Source organism: Melospiza melodia, chromosome 24 (assembly GCF_035770615.1).
Source record: "Melospiza melodia melodia isolate bMelMel2 chromosome 24, bMelMel2.pri, whole genome shotgun sequence".
Lineage (NCBI taxonomy): Eukaryota > Metazoa > Chordata > Aves > Passeriformes > Passerellidae > Melospiza > Melospiza melodia.
In genome coordinates, this window is record NC_086217.1 from 10,031,425 (window position 1) to 10,053,298 (window position 21,874).

Sequence of the window (21,874 nt, forward strand, 5' to 3'; positions counted from 1 at the left end):
GACAAGCTGAGATTTGACATTTGGGATCTGCGGACAGGCTCCACCTCGGTTTGGTGTGGCTTTAATTTGAAAGATATTCCTTGATTGAAATTAGTATTTAATGATGTGCCTCAGCTTTCAAGTGGAAGAGGAGGCATTTCACTCCCAGCTGGGGAGAGCTGAGCCCTTTTGCTTCCACCCCAGCCTTCATGAGATCACTGCACAAAACGCGTTTACATGACTCGATTTTTATCGACGTATGCGCTGAGACTGGGAGTCTGCCTCAGAGAAAGGGTGGGTCAAAAAGCAGATTTGGAAATGAAACCAGGCTTTGCTATAGGACACTGTGGTGTTGTCCTCATGTTTTCTGGCTTCTCGAGCGGTTTTCCGCTCAAGAAATTGAGTGTTGGATTTTTAAACCAGTATATCACTGTTTTTACATCAAATGCTCAAATTAACACTTCCAGAAGTTGTGATGAAGATACACGTGGGGTTGGAACTATGGACCATTACAAAATTTAAATGCTGTTGGAGAGTTTTAATTTTATTTTTTTTACCAGTTAGTCAGTACAAACACAGCTTTTCTCTTAACACTAGCTGAGAAATTCATGTGCACATCAACTGTTGAATTTCAGACACTTTAATATGGGACTTCTCACATATCTTTATATGTAGAGATAAAATTAGAAAATTTTATCTCAGATTGTGGAGCTGAAGATGTGTGAGCAAAGCAATGATTCCTAAAAATTAGGAAAGTTGTGGATGAAGCACATGGAGCAGAAAATTACCTGTGGTGCTGAAACTTCATTAAGGTTGTGCAAGTTGAGGAGCTTGAGTACTTTTCAAGGTGACCCCATTTTAGCCCTCACCTGATGAGGAGTTGGACTTTGTGATTTTTTTCACCTATTTTTTAATTATTTTATTTCTAATATTCAGAGGAAAAGCAACTTACTTGTGTTGTTACAGTGGTTGCATTTGTTAAGGGCTGATTTCTGTATCTTGGACACATTTTTCCAGTTGTTTGGTTGCAATTAGCTCTCTCTTTTGGAAAGCAGTCCCAGAACTGTGACATTTTAAGAGATGGTTGTTCTGGTGGAAGGGGTGTAATGAATTAATGAGCTAAAATTGATGGAACTGGTGCAAGTGTGAGGGTGGTGCTAGGGGGAGGATTAATGAGAAGTGGGAACCAGCTTCAAGTACAGGGAGTTCTGTGTCCTCCTGTGGCTGAGAACAATCAGGAGCACTTGAAAATATGTATGTCCATCTTTAATCTGAGTGAAATTCTCAATTTTTATTTATTTTTCGTATTATTTCAGTGTACAGAATAATAAGACCTAGACCAACTCTTGGCTGATAAAACCACCAAGGATTCATCTCCATAGCCAAGACATTCTGATGTTATTAATGAGTTTTAAATGTAATTTGGGTGGATTTAGTAGCTGTGTGAGAGCAGTAGCTGTACCTCAGTCATTCATAAGCTTTTAATGTAATTCAAGTAGATTGGAGTCTCTTTCATATTTAGTTTCTGGTATTTGTGTTGTTATGAGGCCTTCATATTTATTTATGGCATGTTCACAAGCTGTCTGTCTGGAAGTGGATTACTGTGCTCTTTTTATTAAATCAACACTTATTCATCACCTGGTACTAAGATTTTCTTCTGTAATGTCACTTTGTTGCAGTGATATATGCATATATTTCTTTTCATATATACATATGTGTAGATTTCATGGATAGAAGACACACTTTTATCATAATGCTTATTTTGGGAAGATGAAAGTGTTGGCTGACAGCTGGGAATATGATTTATTTTCTTTGGATTAATTGTCAACCTAATTTTTTTTTTCCTCCTCCATTAATTTGCATAAGTCTGTGTGCAAACAGTTGGGAGATGGATTTCTTTATCTGTGGTGTAATAAGGGGTTGTTGGATACAACTCATCAGTTGGTGAGTTCAGAAAATTAAACAATTTTCTTCTCTTCCATTTTCTCTTCTTGGGGAGCCTTCTGTGTTTCCTGCAGAGGATTTTTGAGTTGAGTTGGGTTTTTTTAGCTCACGTTTTCAAGTCATGATAACCTTGTGATGATTTCAAGTCCCAGCAAACCTGTAAGACAAATGAGTCGTACAAAAAATGAATAATTTGTACTGTGTTCAGTGTTGGTCTGTGTGAGATAAAGACTCATGCTTGGGTGGCAACTTTTGATTAGTCTAGGGCATGGAAAATAAAGGCAGAATGAATAATGCTGTTAATTCCTGTGGAGTTTGTGAGCTGGGATATTACAAGTCATGTTCTGAGTTGAGCTAAATAAAAATGTGAGAGCTGGAAGTGGCTGGATGGTGATGGGAGTGCAGTGTCGAGGTGGGGGGACTTCAGCACCTTTCACAACACCCAAAAGTCAAACACAAAGTTTTCTGTTGGCCAAAGACCACTTGGAGTCATCTCCTGGAGGGCGTTTGATGTTCCCTTTCTAAAGTGAGGGGGATCAGGGTCTGTCCTTTGGAAAAACTTTCAAGTCCACTTGGCTTTCTGAACAGTGACTGTTAATAAATGTAGGAGTGGAACAGCCTGAGTCTGAACTCAAGGTGTCACTTTTGGTTTCCAGAAAAGCCCGAGAGATTGAAATTCCTCTCATAGCTGTCCTGAAGAGATGCAATGGACTTTAACATGCAAGAGATTCAAAAATACTTGAAAGAAGGAAACTTAGACTCTGAGTAAGAATTGGCAGTGTATTTTGTGTTGGAGGGGTTCAAGTACAGCTTTGAACAAACACAGGCAGAACAGGAAATGTATTTCAGTGATCCAATCCTTAATCCCATCATAAGTCACCTTTAAAAGGAAATGTGTTTATAGTGTGAACTCCGTGAATAATAGAAAACAAACAAAAATAAATGTGCATCTGGGCTAAAGGACATTCTTTGTGTAAATGTAACACCTGCCTGAAGAAATGAAAATGAGTTTACCAAACTTGGTATATTAACAGAAATATTAAAGTTTTATTCCTAAGTGTTTATTTAAATTAAGGATGATAACTTGTTCTGGGCAGTAGCAGTTGTGCTTGTTGCCAACTAAAACATCCTACAGATCCATTTTTCTGAAGAAATGTTGTAGGATGACATCTTTGGTAACAATTGTATCGAATAAATATGAGAATATTGAGAAACTGAGTATAGATTTTTTTCATAAGATTTCTTTGTTGGTGACTTCCCATTGCCTTCTGAAAGACATAAATGAATTATTAAAAAGTTGTGAAAAGGTCATTGGTGTAATTTATTCTTTATTTAAATCATGTATCTATTCTGTTTTGCTTTTAAAGCTGGAAATGAAAATGAAAATAGCAGAAGGTAAATTTCATGAAGAAAAACTGAAATTACAACAGAAGCACGATGCTGATGTTCAAAAGGTAGGAAGTGTTTGTACTTTTTTCCAAAAGCAGTGTATTAAACAATAATAGAGACTATGATTATCATAAATATTTATCAGTTGTTTAGCTCCTTCACAATTGCAATTAATGTTCAGTGGAAGTCAAATTGTAGGTAACAGTTGGCATAAACTGAGAGGAATGCAGAATATTGTACTTAGGAAGGGGAAAGCACTTGCAGAAAGGAGATGAAAATACAAGGCAATTTGTTTGTTAGAACAAGACAACCTATTTTACAGGCATAACAACTTCTGTGGGAAATCATAAACTCGTGATTTTTCTGTTAGAGAGAAAAACATTTGTGTTAGAGAAGAATGTGAACAAAATTAATTTTTCATGGACAAAATGCAAAATATAACAGTAGGAAAACCCAGGGATGTATCACATGTATTCAGGCTCACCCAGCAGCAGTGCTTGCTGTCCTGTCTCTGTTTTGGGCAGGATTTTGCTGAGCTGGGGCAGAGGCAGGTCACCAATCACCCCTTGATTTACGTTACTGCATTTTAAAGTTTGCGCGCTGAATTCTCGCAGCGCTGACACGCCACCAGCTCTCCGGGTTTGTCTTCACTGTGTCACACCGCGCTGTGACCTTCAATCCCACGTTTCAGGGCTGGGGTGAAGTCCTGGGAGATGCCAGGTGCCCCTGGCAGGGCTCTGATCCCAATCCTGATCCTGCTCTAAGCTCGGCATCGCTCGGTGCCTCTGCTTTGTTTCCTAAAACTGAGTCACAGCCTTGGAGGAAGTTGGTTGACACAACTCTGTGACACATCAAAGCCTCCTGAGAGGATGTTAATATTTGGTCAGGTGCATATTTGGCTCATCTGTTCTCAAGGCCTTGGAGCAGAAGGAGTGAGCAAAGCTGGGAGTCTAAAGGAAACAGCTTTGTGAGAATAAGAAATAGTTTAAATGCTTTCTCATCGCTTGAGTTGTCATCCCTTCCTAATTGATGTTAGAATTCCGTCTTTTGAAGTCGTTTAATAACGTTGGATATTTTAGAAAAGGTTAAATAGTGTCGTATTAATCTTTAAAGACACAAAACGTTTATTGCAGATGGAGTAATATTGTTTTAAGATGAAAGCTTCTGTTTGATAAGAGATTTGGGGCACTGTTATAAAATTTCTGCGACTTTAATCTTTATCTTAAACACAAAGTTTAAATTAAAATACTATCTCAAAGTGTGCAAATATTCAAGCTTTTTTATTTCCAAACTCATCCTGTACAGAAATGTGGGTGTAGTTACCCTCCTATACTTGCTCTGTTCCAGTCCATTGTTCCTTAGGATCCATGTGAGGAATTTCAGTTGGTGAAGCACAAAAGACTGTAATGAACTTCACCAACTTATTTAAATATTTCTTGAATCTAAAGAGAATTTTAGATGCTTTTAAATACTATTAGGCAACATAAGTATGGAAATCTTTTCTATTTGCAGCACTAGCAGCATGAAACTTCCAAACTCAACAAAAGCAGCACTGGGTTTGCCCAGGTTTAAAGGAAAACCAAAAAAACTCACCTTAAAACATGAAACTCCTTTTTTAATCTTCTTTTTCCTACATTTGTCTAAACCAGTTCTTTGTTTATGGCTTGGCAATTGTAGCTGGAAAAATGATTTAGGTTCAATCACTTAATCCTGCATGACTTGAGGACTTCTTGCAGACCAGGTATCTTATGCACTGGTTGTAGTTTGGAATGTTTTGAACTTACATTAAAATATTCTGAGTTTTCTCTGCAGATTTTGGATAGAAAGAATGATGAAATAGATGTGCTGAAGTCCAACTACCTAAAGAAACAAAAAGAGTCTGAGGATATGATAAGAAAGCTGGAGAAAAAAGGTGATTTTTATCCCCACGGTTGTCTTCTGTGTGGTGGTATTGTGCTACATTCTCTTGTGGCTGTGGGCTTGCGTGTTCCTTCTGCAGACATCCCTTTCTTCATCATTTTTAGCTCTTGATTTAATTTTTTCCTTTGGATTCTGAGACTCTTGTCCAGTTGTCTCTGCTGTTCCAACTCAAGTGTTCCAAGAGCCTGTGATCTGTTACACTGAACGCAGGTTTTATGAGCGTCACCAAAAAAAGTTTCTTTGATGCCACTGAAATATTTTGGCCACTTCTTTCCATTTTTTTTGGAATCTCTGGCTCAAAGTTCATTTTTTTATACATTCAGTACATTTTAATCAAACCACAGCGGGTTATTTTTAAGACTATTGCGGCAGGAGATTTCAAACGTTAATATTCTTGAGCGTGTCACGAGTACAAAACTCACTCTCAGAGTGGCTTGTCAGCAGTTTTCAGTGTTAGTTTCTTTCAGAATTCCTTTGAGTCCATTTTCACTATGGACTAAACCACACTGGAAAACAATACAGGAGTTTGGTAGTCTATGGACAAAAAGGAAGAGTGTTCCATGTGTTTTGTTTCCTGCTCTTTGGGAAAGTTAATTTGTCCAGCAAGGGATCTGGGGCTTCTCTCTGTGGGCTGGTGGTTGCTCTCGGCTGGAACAGGTTGAATTGGAGTTGCCCACAATGTTCCAGCTAATGAAAATCCTCAAAACAAAGTGGAACTGTGAATATGGACCTGCTTTTCCCACTAATGGTGATGCCATAGCTTGCAATTCAAGTTAGGTAATTTCATTTTCATGTATATCTTGGCCATTCAACTTTCACAAGAACCTTTTCTCTTTAAGATGCTCATAAAATCAGGTTAAAATAACTATTTTCTTGAGGTTATGCAGAGTTTTGCTGATGTATAATTACTCCTTCAGGAAGGAAAACTCTCTCTGAAATATTCTGTAAACAAAGTAGAAAAGAGAGAACACCTTGTAATGACACAGAATTTAAGTGCTACAGCTTAAAGCAGCACATCCTTTAAGTATTTAAGAGCTAAAAAACAGTTGGAAAACTGACATAAACTGGTTGTATCTACTGCCAACACTGAAAAATCCCAAATTTCTTGAATGGTTGTTCAATTTTCTCCCCATTTTTAACAGTTCAGACCCTTGTTCGTGAGTCCCAAGTCGTGAGAGAAGCCAAAGAGCAGCAGATTGCAGAGCTGAGGAAGATGTGTGAGCAGAGCAATGATTGCCTGAACAATGAGTGGGAGAAGAGGGTAATGAACAATGCTTCCCTCCTTTGACAGACTCCTGCAGTGTTTATCTGGGATAATACATTTTGTCACTCAAAAAATAAATATACAGAATATGTTTTAGGGGTGTTTTTTCTGCTGATTTTATTTTTTCCTGGAGTAATCAAGACTCTTTTTGCTGATGCTTTTGCACCCAGCTGGTCACCCTGTTCCTGGGGTTCATCTGGCCTCCTGGCAAGTCTCTGGATCTCTTAGGGAAGTGTTTATTTCTGGTTGACCTGACATGGAATTTTAATCTGGGTAAACCTGCTGCTACCTGCTGTCACGGTGATTCCTTTGAACTCTTAGTCTTGCAATGGGTCATGAATTCTTCAATGTATTTTTATTTATTGTTCAACTCAAGACAGCAGCAGAGCAAAGGGAAGAGCATGTTTATTGTGACACAGTGTCACTTTTGTCCAGATTATTGTCAGCATTTGTCTTGCTTCCCCCTCTCAGGAGAGAGAGGGTCACAGAAAGGACAAACCCACCTCCATTCATGAAGTTTGCTGTACAATTTAATTTTTTTGGAGCCCTGCATGTAGAAATGAAGTTGGATTTAATTCTTGCCTTCTTAAAGGCAAGTCATAATCATAAATGATAAATTGTCCTTTGTGACGGCGATCTTGAGGCTCCAGTGTCGGGTGGTTTTTTTGTTTGGGTTTTTTTTTCATAGACTGGTTTAGGTTGGAAGGGACTTCAAAGCTCATCTAGTGCCACCCCCTGCCATGGGCAGGGACACCTTCCAATATCCCAGGGTGTCCCAAGCCCTTCCAACCTGGCCTTGAGCATTTCCAGGGATGGGCAATCACAATCTTTTTTATTTTAGAGAAACAATATTTTCAGAGAGGACGGAAGTGTGAATACCTGGGCTTTTCACTGATTCTACTCACATGCTATAATAATTTAACACTTCTCAATGTAGCTAGCTGTAGCTGCCATTTGTCACTTTGTGCCTTTTTTTGTGGTGCAGCTCCACGATGCTGTGGCTGAGATGGAGAAGGAGAAGTTCAACATCCGGAAGAAGCACACGGAGGACATGCAGGAGCTGCTGGAGGAGACCAACGCCCGGCTGGCCAAGATGGAGGAGGAGTATTTGCAGCAGACACAGTCAACTGTAGGTTGTGTTGTGAGCCTCTTACAGGCGTCTCTTAAAATGTTAAATTCCGTTTTGTTTGTGTTCAGGTGGACTGGAAGGGCCCAAGGCCAGGTTGGGTGGTGTTGTACATGCAGAGATCCCTGTGGCTGGGAGGAATGATGAATCTGACTCCATGTTCTCAGAAGGCTAATTTATTATTTTATGATACTATATTATATTAAAGAATGCTATGCTAACTAAAGAATACAGAAAAGATACTTACAGAAAAGATAATAATGGAAACTTGTGACTCTCTCCAGAGCCCTGACACAGCTTGGCCCTGATTGGCCAAAGAGTGAAAACAACTCACAGCAGAACCCAATGAAACAATCACCTGTGGGTAAACAATCTCCAAACACATTCCACATGCGAGCACAACACAGGAGAAGCAAATGAGATAAAAATTGTTTTCCTTTTCCCTGAAGCTTCTCAGTTTCCCAGGAGAAAATCCTGGGTGAAGGGATTTTTCCAGAGAATGTGAATGCTACAGGATGGGGCTTGGAGCAACCTGGGATGGTGGAAGATGTCCCTGCCCATGGCAGGGCTGGGATCAGATGGTTTTTAAGGTCCCTCCCAGCCCAAACCATTCCATAATTCTGTTATTCGTGCATGTGCATCCTTCCTTTCAATACTGCAATTGTTCTCTCCTTGGAGGGGCACTGTCCTGGCAGCCAGTCCAACCAAGGATTTTATTCCCCAGATAAAATTAATCAAGGTACAGCCCTTCAATCAATGTTACACTGATATCTTAGAATCAGTCCCTAATTACAAATATTTGATTCAAGTTAGTAGAATTTCTGTATTTTCAGGTTTGTAGATCATTTATATATTACGTAATTTTCATAGAAACATGATTTTTTTTACTCACCCACCTCCTCTTTGAGCAAATACTTCTGTTAGATGAAAGATGACATTAAAAGGATTTTAAAATAAGTATTGATTATTCTAATTTATTGCATTTCTTTTTTAGAGTAATTATAAGCATGTAATTAGGTATAATCTGGATTTTGTGCCTGTTATAGAAATGATGCAAAAAGCAAAAAATTAACAAGTAACCTCAAAAAAGCATCCTGTACTTTTCATCAGGATGAAGTACGAGGAAAATTGAATAAGTGAAAAGACAATGTCAAACAAAATTTATTCCTTTATTAATGAATGTTGAATTTAAAAATTAACATTCAGATCATGTCATAGGTAACAGTAAATACAGAGAAAAATGGACACAGTCTGTCAGCAAGATTGAATTTAAGAACCATCAAAACTAGACAGATCTTGCCAAGCAGCTTCTGATTTAATAATTAAACAAGGTAGAGTTCAAGGCAGGGCTTAAGATGAAAGACTAGACTGTCACTGGAAATTAGTTTTCTTTTTTTCTCTCTCCTCTTTCTCTCTCCTGATTTTTAGTTTTTTTTTTCTGTTGGTATTTCAGAGTTTCCCTGTTCAGAGTTTCATGTTGTCAGGAATGCCAGTGCTATTAGCAAGTGGAATTGGCTGAATAATTTCATTAATGCCATAGAGCTGATAAGAAGGGGTTTGTACCCTGAACAAGGATGAACTTCCTTGAGGGACATGGGGCCAGCCAGGAATTATGTTCAGTGGTATATTAAAAATTACTCCTTTTTTAATTATTAAAAAAAAAAAAAGAAACAAAAAAACCCAAGTCTCCAAAGCAAACAACCCAGAAAACCAAACCCATACTGAGCAGCTTGGCGCAGATGGAGAATTTTGCTGTGCTGTGGCTGTGAAATCTCTGTGGGCACTGGCCAGAGCTCAGGGGACCATTCAGGTGATGTCCCCGTGGGAGGTTCTTGCACTGGCTCAGGTTCTGTCACCTCCAGTGACAGGGCAGGGGCTGCACAGGGCACACAGTTGGGGTTTCATTTTATTTTATGAGTGGGTGAAATTTCTGTTCCGCTTCCCTCGTCTTCAGGCCTTTGTTAATATGTAAATAATTCTGATGCCTACTCTGGGTCTGATTTTCTGACCCCGGCCTCCTGAGGAATTCTTCCCTCATTTCCCTGCATATTACCATAAATTTAGGGAAGAATGGGAAGGCCTCGAGCAGTCTCATGCTACCTGCCTGTCCTTATTCTGTTCATTTTTACATTTGTTTATATCGTGAGATGATGTTCCGGGAAAAAGATACAACTTCTGAGAGATGCTTGTAATTTACTGAAAGTTATTGCAATGAGATTTCTGGAAAGTCTAAAAATGCTTTGTATATATTATCATCCATTGTGGTTTTCCATTGAAATATTGTTTTCTCTCCCATTTGAAAGGATTTGTAATTTAGAAATCAGTTGCATATGCTGTTCTGTGTAAGGGAGATGTCACTTTGAGGGGGAATAAACACCCACATTTTGAAGATATATTTATTTTTATATAATGTATAAAATTTACTGTCATGATTGATGACAGCTTTGCCATTGTAACTCTTGTGTCTCTGCATCATCAGAGAACCTCGTTGCTCAAGGCTACTGAACAACAACTGGGGTATTCCCTCATTGATTCTGGGCTTTTCTCAATAATTCTCTATTTCAGAATGAGACAGTCCAAAAGCTGGGGGCCCGTGTGCAGCAGTTGACTGTTGAGGCTGAAAATAGCAATTTACAACGTCAGAAATTATCTCAGGAGAAGACTGAGACAGAACTGCGCTACCAGGAGGTCTGCTCCCAACTTCAGGAGCTGACAGAAAGGTAATTCAATCACAATTAGTAGTTAAACTTGTAAAAATATGGAATTTCCAGAAGCAAACATTATTAATTTTGTTCCAGGAACACACTGAATGGCATTTGACATTAGAAAACTCTCATGAAAGTATATTAATTGGTGTCAAACTCATTTAAAGTGACCCAAACGACCACCTTGAGGAGTGTCTTACCTTTCCATTATTTATGAGCAGCTCATTCTGTGACAAGAGCACGTGGCAGACGTGCAGACTCCGTGGAATTGATACTGAGCAGGTAAAATGCCAAAATCTGAAAGCAATTTCCATATTCTGTTTGCTTGCTCCGTGTAGGTACAAGTTGCTTCAGAAAGACAAGGACCAGATTATGCAGGAATACAAGGAGAACCTTCAGCAACTACAAAGTAAATTTGAGGTTGATAGAGATTTTCTGAAGCAGGAACAAGCTCAGGTATGCTGCCAGGTGTAACAGGCAGGAAAATGGGGTTTATTTCTTAAGTCTTCTCCTCACTATCAGTGTGATGCTTATGAATAAATCCAAGGAATTGCTCAGTTCCCCAAGTTAGTCATGAGTGTAAGTTTAAATAAAATTGGGATTTAATTTTTTATTCCCAAATTTGACTGAAAAATCATCAGAAGTTGGTTGGTCATTCTGGTGTGTGTGTATTTCTACAGCTGATTCAGATAAGGTACAATTAATATGCTGATTTTGTTTGTGCTCCTCTAAAAATTCTGGCTACGCCCTTGAAGACTTAATGTTTTCATAAAGCCTCTTCCATGACGGAAAATATTTTTTCCAGAGAAACATAGTCCTGCAGGTCTCATAGTATTGAACACTGTGTTAAATAATTATGTGTTTAAGGAAATAATTTTATATTTTGCAAGTGTAGGTTTCACCCAAAATGTAATAACTCTGGTTTGGTTATGGAAAAGCATCTGTCAGGTTGATATCTACCAATATGCATAGGTACAGAGATGGTACATATTTAAAGTGATTTTAAAGTTAAATAATTGTAGAAAAGACTCGTTTTAAATACCATTTATTAATCCATAGAGCCATAGGACAAGTGGGGTGTTTCGTGTTTATTTGTTGAAACTCTCTGAGCTTTGATGATGCTTTACTCCATTTCATTTACAAAGTATTTTTCTTTCTACCAATTTTTAGTTGATTTTAGTAGGGATTTTTTATTATTATTTTTGTGTTGTTGTTTCCATTTCTAAGCTCACCAGAGGGCCCAAACTGATACAGAGCCATAAACTCATGCAGGTTTTTTTCTCCCAAGCTGATAATTTTCCAGTTTTTTGAAATTTTAGAGAAATAAATTGAAAAATGCAAAAGAGCTAATGAGGAGTCCAAGACAAAAACTGCTTTTTCTGTTAAATCCAAGCAGACATGTGATGTGATTGCAGAATTACGCCGTGAAACGGCTCTGCTGAAACAACAATTGCAAGATGCTGAACATCAAAGGAAGCAACAGCTGAGGGTGAGCCCTGACTTTCTTTCTCAGAAATGACCAACTCTTTTTACTTTATTTCATGATTTAAATGTTTAGATATCATCTTTAAATATGCTTCTGTATAATGTGCTTACTTGTTTCTGTTTTATGAATGGAAATACATGAAATTTCACGTATGGTTAAAGGTTGATTTAAAAAGTGTGGCTAAAAGAGAGGTAAGAGCAGAATTTTCACAGAATTTTTCTGTACTTCAAATATTAAATAAGAGTTTAAATCTCTATTGGTGCATTACAAAGAAGCCTGACAAAGAATGATGAATATCTTTTTTTTTTCTCATAAACTATAAACATTTTTAAAGTTTCAAAATAGTTTTTAATTTGCACTGTTTAATAGTTCAGTTCAATATTCTGTCTTCCTGTAGGCATTTAAATTAATCCTTCTATCTCAGAGTAATGAGTTCCACATCTGTATCATGTAGCAGTCCTGGTTGAGTTTTGGCCTCTACTTTTCTTCCAATGTCTTTCATTTCACAGTTGATATAGTACAGAATGGCATTTTAATAGCTCAGGAGAACAAGTTGCTGTTTCTCTTTAGCAAACATGAATCATGACTTTGGAGATAGTTGTGTTATTTGGTGTTGGTTAAATTCTCTTCTATGTCAGAGAATTTTTTCGTGGTGATACAAAGTGGGTTTTTATTCTGTTATGAACTGTTCTATATGATAGCTAGTGTCTGTGTTTGATGAATGCTCTGAAATGGAAGAAAAATGGGATTTTTTGATTTAGAATACACATCTTTTCCTCTGCAGGAACAAGAATACAAGGTTCAGCAGGACAAGCTTCGCATGCAGCGTGTGTATGAGAAACAGGTGATATTTCTAGGAAAATCTCCCATCTTATGCACAAATTCGTTCTGTGCAGGACTTAAAGGTTGAAATTTTGAAACCTCCAAATAGTAAATTTGGGAATCCAAGCACTTGACAAGGTTTGGAAAAATAAATGCACAAAATCAAGTAAGATTTTAAGCACGACTGTTTAAGGACAGGGATATCACCTCTGATTTTAGGAACCTGTTGCCAGGGGATGGAGGCTGGGATGGCATTCCCAAAAAAAGCACCCCTGGAAGCCTGTCCTGTGTGTGTACACTGCTCATGGTGGCAGCTGCTGTTATTGAAAGGAAAAGGAGCTGAATGAAGCCTGGCCTGACCTCTGCCAGTGCTCAAGTGTTCTCCCACACTCCTTTTCCCCCAGGGTATCTCCATTCCATCCTTCCCCACGTGTTCTCTAGATATTGTCAACAGGCGTCGTTTTTACAGCAGAAACTTCAAGTAAAAAATGTAATTTTCATCAGAAACACTTCATCTTAAAGCACTTTGCAAATCCTGCCTGCTCTTTTAGACTCAGAACATCAATAGGCTTCAAATTAAACTTCAATTTTAGTGACATTATATGTGCAACTCATGTGCAGCCAGAGGGTGCCTTAGATGCCTGTTTAATTGAAAGGATGTGTTACTCAAACATGTCACTGCCAAATGTGGCAAATTTATAACATAAAATAATGGATTGTGATCCCAGCTACTTGTCACTTGGTAATAGCACTTGTGACATGAATTGTAGAGAGGTTTTGGTTTGAGTTAGTTCCTTCTGCTGACTTGAAGTCAAAACATTCTTTGTTCCAGGATCTGCCTTGGTTTAAACCTAGCTTACATTTGTCTTTTTAGTCAAATCTTGGGTTTTATAAATGTTGAACTCAAGAGAGATCCAGGATTTGAGTGATTTGCAGGCCAAAATAAAAATATATTGGCACAATTTGACTGAGGTTTGAGGATCTTTTAGGAGAAAGCTCCCAAGCATGGGCTGAGAGTGTCAGCAGTGGCTCCAACCAGTGAGCCCAGGGAGGGAAATTGGAATTCTGCATCAGCAAACCAGGAAGCATTGCCTTTTTTTATAGATAACTTGACAGCAGTTGGTTCATAAATTCTGCTGTAACTGTTTTCAAACTCAAATCTTTGAGAAAGGATGAGAAGAAAAACACCAGTGAATAATCTATGGGTATAAATCCATAAACCAGGATGGATTGGCCCATAAAATACTAAAACAAGTAAAGGAATCATGAAGTCTCTGCTGCAATCTGTTCACTTAAAAACCTTCCCATTATCTAATAATCTTTATGAGTCTGCAGTGGCTGCTGCCTCTGAGGATACTTAAACATCAAACAAATCATATTAAATGTCACTGTTTGATTAAATGTGCTTATCTGCTGGATCAGGAACCAGTTAGGCTAAATGGCTTTACAAGCCAAGGAAACACCTGCTTTTTATAAATAATCCACTGCTTGTTTTGCAAACATTCAGCTCAGCATCAGCAGAGTGACAGATTATTCCTGACAGCCATTCCCAAGCCACCTGTTGAATATATAGAATTTTACCAGGTTTGCAGTGGCTTCTTCATTCTCTAATAGACAACTCATGGATTTGGAGGCTCTTGGAACCCAACTAAGTGTTCCTGGAGTGAACACCTCCACAAAACTTCTCACAGCTGAGAATCTTTGGATTTGTTTTTTCACTGGCCTACACACTTAGTAAAACATGTTTTTCTTTATTTTTAAAAAATATTTTATTTTATTTTATTTTATTTTATTTTATTTTATTTTATTTTATTTTATTTTATTTTATTTTATTTTATTTTATTTTATTTTATTTTATTTTTCTTGTCTTTTTGTTCCTTTTCCTTTTTCCTTTTTCCTTTTTCCTTTTTCCTTTTCCTTTTCCCCTTTTCTCTTTTTTCCTTTTTTCCTTTTTTCCTTTTTTCCTTTTTTCCTTTTTTCCTTTTTTCCTTTTTTCCTTTTTTCCTTTTTTCCTTTTTTCCTTTTTTCCTTTTTTCCTTTTTTCCTTTTTTCCTTTTTTCCTTTTTTCCTTTTCTCCTTTTCTCCTTTTCTCCTTTTCCCCTTTTCCCCTTTTCCCCTTTTCCCCTTTTCCCCTTTTCCCCTTTTCCCCTTTTCCCCTTTTCCCCTTTTCCCCTTTTCCCCTTTTCCCCTTTTTCCCCTTTTCCCCTTTTCCCCTTTTCTCTTTTTTCCTCTTTTCCCTTTTTCTCTTTTTTCTCTTTTTTCTCTTTTTTCCTTTTTTCCTTTTTTCCTTTTTTCCTTTTTTTCCTTTTTTCCTTTTTTCCTTTTTTCTTTTTTCCTTTTTTCCTTTTTTCCTTTCTCTTTTCCTTTTTTCCCTTTTTCTCTTTTTCTCTTTTTTTCTTTTTTCCTTTTTTTCCTTTTTTCCTTTCCCTCTTTTCCTTTTCCTTTTTTCCTTTTTTCCTTTTCCCCTTTTCCTTTTCCTTTTCCCCTTTTCTCTTTTTTTCCTTTTTTCCTTTTTTCCTTTTTTCCTTTTTTCCCTCTTTTCCTTTCCCTCTTTTCCTTTCCCTCTTTTCCTTTTTTCCTTTTTTCCTTTTCCTTTTTTCCTTTTTTCCTTTTCCTTTTCTTTTTCCTTTCCCTCTTTTCCTTTTCCTCTTTTCTTTTTCCTTTTTTCCCTTTTCCTCTTTTCCTTTTCCTCTTTTCCTTTTCCTCTTTTCCTTTTCCTCTTTTCCTTTTCCTCTTTTCCTTTTCCTCTTTTCCTTTTCCTCTTTTCCTTTTCCTCTTTTCCTTTTCCTCTTTTCCTTTTCCTCTTTTCCTTTTCCTCTTTTCCTTTTCCTCTTTTCCTTTTCCTCTTTTCCTTTTCCTCTTTTCCTTTTCCTCTTTTCCTTTTCCTCTTTTCCTTTTCCTCTTTTCCTTTTCCTCTTTTCCTTTTCCTCTTTTCCTTTTCCTCTTTTCCTTTTCCTCTTTTCCTTTTCCTCTTTTTCCCTTTTTCCTCTTTTCCTTTTTTCCTTTTTCCCTTTCCTTTTTTTTTGTATTTCTTTTCATTACAAATGACTGTAGGTGGATAAAGGATTTCCTGTATGTCCCATCCCCACATTGTTCCTTAAGCAATTCTAAATCAATACAACTCTTGGATTATGTACAAACTCTTGGACTTAACCTGTCCTTGGCAAAAAACCTTAGAAAAACTTGTGGTTTGGACCTCACCTGGGAAGTTGCCAAATTCAAGGGGTTTTGTAACTATTTTTAGGATTTTTATTGCAAATTGTTCTATTATTATTATTCTTTAGTAGATTTATCTGTTTATGTTTGATATTTTTTGTTGTAAGAACTGATCAGAAGTGATTCACTTTGGGTGGTCACAAATTTGCACCTCAGAGAATACAGGTCACTATTTTAGGCCGTTTCCTATCTGCTTTTCTGTACTTACATAAAGAAAATCTAGTTCCTTTTTTATGGAATTACTGGTATTTCTTTATTCTAGACAGTAATATTCGCTTTGAGAAGGAAAATAGCTCATTGGCTACATTCCATATTTCATCTCTCTGTTAATCTCTGCTTTTGCATTTCACATGATTTTAGAAATCCCTGGATGTTTGTCTGGATCAGTGGAAAAGGAACATGCAAATAAATAGCTTTTAGAATTTAAAATAACATTGAATTATTTTAACTCAGACACTGTTTTGGCTAAAATATTTGGTGTTTTTTTCTTTAAATGGCAGATTAATGGCATTAAGAATGATCTGGATAAAGAAAAGGGGAATGCTCAAAAGAAAATTTGCCACTTGGAACAGGTTCTGAGGTAAGTGAATGTGCAATAATTCTTGAACCACCCCTGGTATTTTTAAATATTTATTTATTTATATTTGTTTATTAAATAAACTTATGCTTTATCTCATCTAACTGCCCTCCTATAGTTTTTCCTGTTTTAAAGCTGCACCTTCAGAGTTCTAATCAACCAGAAAAGTGAAAAAACCAAAGTAAGAACCAACTCACCCAAATTTGTTGACTTTTAAGTGGTAGGAATAAAATATAATTAATGAGAATTATTAAAATAAATAGAGTTAATGATGTCAGCTGGTCTTGCCCTCTCAAATAAATGGGCCCAGGTTCAATTCAGAGTTAATTCATAGGAAGCAAATAATAAAAACTAAAGTCTTGTTGCTTTGGGCTCTTCTAGAAAATGGAATAAATTTGAAAGGTGTGTTAAAATATATTAAAAATATATTTAAAATATACTTAAAATATATTTTAATTTAGTAGATGATGCTTCTGATTTTATATTTTATGTTTAATATCCACAAATTGCAAGTCTAATGCAGATTTTTCTCTCTTTGGTACAACTCTTCTTTGTTGGGAGTGTTTGTTCTTCATGTGGATCTAAAGCTGGGAGAAATGCTCTGTAGCAAAACAAGTTTTCCTTAACTAACTTGGAACTGGTTTTTTTGCTGACTCTGTCCATGAACAATCAGGATGCACCAAGTTTGATGTTTTCTGAGCAAGGGAGTGGTTTATGTACAGCAGCAGATGCACATAGGACAAGATCAACTCTTGCTTGCTCCTTCCATTTTTGATTGCGTAAATTATTCTTTCCATGTGTTAATCCAGTTAAAAGTCAAAGCTGTGGAAGTAATTTCTAGGGGAAACAGATTATTCTGAAACAAACCAGAAGTTATTTGTTGAAAGTATTCAGTTTAATATCCCAATGTACCTTATCTAGGCTGGGAGAGGCAAGTAAAGATACTTTCATTCCATAAAAGTGACAGGGCTGAAGTCTGTATTTCTTTATTTCTATAATCTCTGAGGTATTTGGCATAAATAGAGACTATCTTAAATCACTGCAGACATTAATAAAAACTCCAGCTTTTAATCTTTGAATTCTTTACATTGGCTATTATTTATAATTTTGGGGAGGTTGAACTGTTATCAACTGCACTTAATCTTTTCGTATTTTACCATCTGATTTGTTGATAATGAAGCCGCATTAATTTTCTTCCACATCTTTCAAATAACGTGTCAGTTTGCACTTACTTATGTTAATAAAACCAGTCTGGCTTTGCAGGGTTGGTCCCCACGTGGGTGCAGAGGGAATTCTCTCCAGGCAGGATCTGGGAGCTGCTGGGGATTTGGAACTGAGGAGCTGAGGACATCCTCAGTTATTTCAGATATTCCTTGGCTGTGTTCAAGCTTAGATGTAGCTTGGAGTTGGAGTCAGGATTTGAAAGATTCAATTTTAAAGTGCTGGTGATGCTCCAAGGGCCATGAATTAAAGCAGTGTTGGTAGGGCTCAGTGCCAGCCTTGTATTTCCTGTGGGTCAATCTTTGGCCAAAACTGGGCTTGGGTCAGCTCCTGGGATTGGAGAGCCCTGGGGGCTGTTCAAAGGCTAAAAATCATCTGTTTCCCCCACAGCAAATGGGGCAGTTAATTATAGATTAATACCTGGATGGTTCTGTATGTATATACCTATATGTGCCCATATGGTTTTCTAAGTCTCTCCTAGTACAAGCTGCTGCTGTTCCTGTGGGTCCCCTCTAAGTGAAAATATTCTTTGATATTGTATTTTTCCCAGGGTCACTTCCATATCTATGGCACTTGGTTTCTCTTGAGTTTTTTCTTTTCATTTAATTTTTTCTTTTTTTTTTTATTCAGGGTGTTGAAAATAATGTAGAGATTTCTAATATATACCTCTCCCAATTGAAATGAGAAATGTTTAATTCTGGAGATGGTTTACTCTAATAAAACTGCTCTTTTGATTGTTTTATAGCAGGGGTTTGAGGCTAATTTTAAGATTAATAATGGAATTATTAATACTAATAAGTAATTGAATAGAAATAAAAATTAGCTTTCTACTGTGGTTTTGGCTGGCTGGAGGCAGAAGTTGGCAGATCCATGGGGTTGGATTTAGGATCCTAAAATGATGATATTTGCAGAAATGCAGTGCCCAGCTCACATTCTGCTGAGTGGGATTCCAGCTCTGGCTCTGACTCTGCATTTCTGACCAGGGCTGGAGCAGACTCACATGCCCAGGACAGAGGAGCTGCCAGTCCTGCTGGGCTTTCTGCAGTTCACACCATTCATTTAGCTCCACTGTGTCTTGGCAATATTGAGATTTTTCATATATGTGCTTTTATGTGATATACAAGTAGGAAATAGATAAGGAGCAGTGGTATTTATTGTTGCAGAAATGGATGGCTTCCTTATGGCTTTTTTCTGTTTTTTCCATTTTGAAGATTTTTGAATTCTTTTGCAAGAATTATTCTTTTTAGCAGTCCTTTCCTATTAATATGAGTCCATAAAATCCAATATCTTATGTAAAAATGTTTCAGTTTGCTGAATTTCTTTAAATAATTGCAGAATGAATTTATCTAACTCCAAGCTCAGGCAGAGCCAGTAAATCTTTAGAAAACAACCTTTTCTTGCATGAGGTGGGTGAAAATACAGTTCTGCATCTTCCACAGAAACGATGCCTCGTGGAATTGTAACTCAGAACCCAGTAGGTGCATCAGTGATTCCTCATAAACTACTTTGATCTGAGTGCACTTTGATTGTGAAATGGCCACAGGATTATATCTAGAGTAGCTGCTGAGCTGCAGGCACACAGAGAGGGAAGTGGCAGGCATTTTAGGGGATTTTTGTTATTATTATCATTATTTTCCCAGTGCTGTGACAGCAAACAGTGCTGCTGCTGTTTCAAACATTTCCACACTGATGCAGAATGAAAGTGATTTGAGGCATTGTTTGGAATAGTAAAATCAACATTTCTGAAAGTGTCTTTCACTTCAAAAATAATAAAAAAAAACCAGTATTGCCACAGTTTCAATACAGAATAGGGGTTTATGTAGTTTACAGGAGGTTTTTTTCTTCTTCTGAAGTTCATGGTAGAAATATCTGTCAAAAGCAAACCTTTTGCAAAAGAATTGCTCCAACGCTCCTGACTCGTGGTGGTGACTTGTAGATATAAAATTTATATTTACTTCTGCAGTGCATGTCACAGGCATTGCTTAATAGCAAAAGTCCCTCTGAGAAGTGCTGCAAGGGCTTTTCTAGAATGTCCTTTAAATGGCATTTCTATAAGAACAAAGTTTTCTTGAAAAGCTTCTCTGTAATTACTTGGGGGGAAAGGTTGTTCCTCTAATCCCTGTGGTTTGGTTGCAGAAAATGTGTCATGAGAGTGGCTTGCAAATAGGCTGAATCTCTGCTGTTCTTATCTCACACAGTAAGAAGAGGAGTAGGAAATGGAGGTATATAATTTGTCACAGTACAAACTGAGTAGAATGAAACAGAAAATAAATGAGGGGAAAAAAGTCTGTGCCCAGCTGCTGCTGAAGAAATTGCATGGAAGAGAAAGAAAAGCTTTGCCTGACTCTATAGAATATTGTTAAACAGCTCTCAGCACCATCTCTTGTGTCTTGTTCTCTGGAATTTGGATGTTTATTCATTCAATATATTTATTTCCCTCTGCTTATATTTTGGTAGCAGATTGTTCAATACTTTTAGTTTACTGTGAGAAATATCTATTTACTGTAGGGAAATATTCCCCATTTTATTGAAGATTACAACCACAACACCAGCTCAGTTTTGAGGTGGTTTGGTTTTGACAGAGTCATGAAAGAATCCCAGAATAGTTTGGGTTGGAAGGGACCTTAAAACCCATGCCACCCCACCCCTGCCATGGCAGGGACACCTTCCAGTGTCCCAGTGCTCCAGCCTGGCCTCGGGCACTGCCAGGGACAGGGATCTCACCTTTGGGGCTGCACAGACAGATAAAATTGGTCATTCTTGAAATTGAGAGATTTTGGACTAAATTATAAACATCCTGAACAGTTTGAGGCTGTGATCCTCCGTCACCCTCATGGGGAGTGCAGACCACGTTGATTTCTTCAGGATAAAGGTTGTGGCAGTTCTCATGTACTGGAGAGAATTTTGGCATCTGATTTAATGCTTTTTGCTTTGCTTGCCTCATGCACAAATAACATTTTCATATTCTCCTGAAGTACAGATTTCCTCTTCAATTATGTAGTGTGTGAAGGAAACACATTTTAAGAAGCGACATTAGGAGAAATGAAATGAAATTAAATGAAATGAGATTCAATCCCCCTGTACAGGTGCAGATGCTGTAGTTACACACTGCAGCTTCAAGGAATGCCTGCACATCTCCACTCCAGTGCTCCACAACCTTCTCCCTCTCACTCTTTGCCTTTTTTATTTTTCAAGTCTGTCTGTGTCTGTCTGTGGAGCCAAATCTCAGCACTTTGCAAGTGGGGATGATACGCAGCAAATGCTGAGCAGCTGCTTCATTCTGACTCACTTAATAAAATTATTTGTTTACATAAGGAGCTCCCAACACCTCTTTTTTTTTTCCATGGCTTTCTAGCCCTTGTCTGAACTTGTTTAAAATTCTGGGGAAGAAAGAGGGGCTAAACTGCTAAACTTTCTAGAAACCAGTAAAGCCACTCCTGTCCATTAGCAGATTCTCCCAATAGTTTTCAGAGCAGTTTTTAAAGCACACACAGACAGCTCTCACAGCATTTTGGGGTTTGTTTTAGGTGGCTAGACCAAAGCTTTCCAATCATGATGTGGTGTGGATTTTTTGCAGAAAAATTAAAAGTATTCATTTTACTGAATACCTGCTGGTGCCTGCAGGTATTCAGTAAAATGCAGAAATGGAAATGATTTGCCTTTCTTTTCTCATATATACCTGTGTACATGCACATTCTTGTGTTCATGTGGTTTCTGACATGGCAGTCAAGGAGGAGAAGTTGATTTCTCACCTCATTGGAGATGGTGCCATGGAGTTTCCTCACTGCAGACTTAAAAAAGCTTTTCCCCCTGCTCTTTGTTGTTCCAGTGTGAGAGCAATGCTCTGTGCTTCCCTATGCTGGGCTGCTATTTCTGGGGATTTTCTCAGGTGTTCAGTGGTACTCACTCATATTTTAAATTTCAGGTTTTGTGTGTAGCACAGTTATTTCTGCTACAAGGTTTTGCCTCACAGAAAATTTCTGATACAAATGTGTTAGCACTCATATTTCCTAAATCAAGGTGGAAAAAATGCTCTTTAGGGAAGGAAATACTTTTTTTTTTTGGTACCAGTTACTCTTCTTGAAACTTCAGTCATTTCTTTATTCAAAAAGAAATTACTTTATTCGGTCATTTCTTTATTCACTTGTCATCTCCTGGTGTGCTTTGCAGTCATTTGGTTATTCTGGGTCATTCCTTAGTGACACTGAGTCAGATCCACAGAGCT

The 21,874-nt window shown here is 37.5% G+C and overlaps 1 protein-coding gene across 6 annotated transcripts in view; it reads left to right on the plus strand.

Moving 5' to 3' along the window:
- The window catches only part of CEP112 (centrosomal protein 112), a 164,234-nt gene that overhangs the window by 27,890 nt on the left and 114,470 nt on the right, over positions 1-21,874 (plus strand). For all 6 annotated transcript variants that reach the window (XM_063175710.1, XM_063175709.1, XM_063175712.1 and 3 more), the window contains 9 exons: positions 3,291-3,377; positions 5,125-5,224; positions 6,375-6,493; positions 7,482-7,625; positions 10,188-10,342; positions 10,666-10,783; positions 11,724-11,816; positions 12,598-12,657; positions 16,352-16,431. In XM_063175710.1, coding sequence (XP_063031780.1) covers positions 3,291-3,377; positions 5,125-5,224; positions 6,375-6,493; positions 7,482-7,625; positions 10,188-10,342; positions 10,666-10,783; positions 11,724-11,816; positions 12,598-12,657; positions 16,352-16,431 — 956 coding nt within the window. The remainder of the gene's footprint in view (positions 1-3,290; positions 3,378-5,124; positions 5,225-6,374; positions 6,494-7,481; positions 7,626-10,187; positions 10,343-10,665; positions 10,784-11,723; positions 11,817-12,597; positions 12,658-16,351; positions 16,432-21,874) is intronic.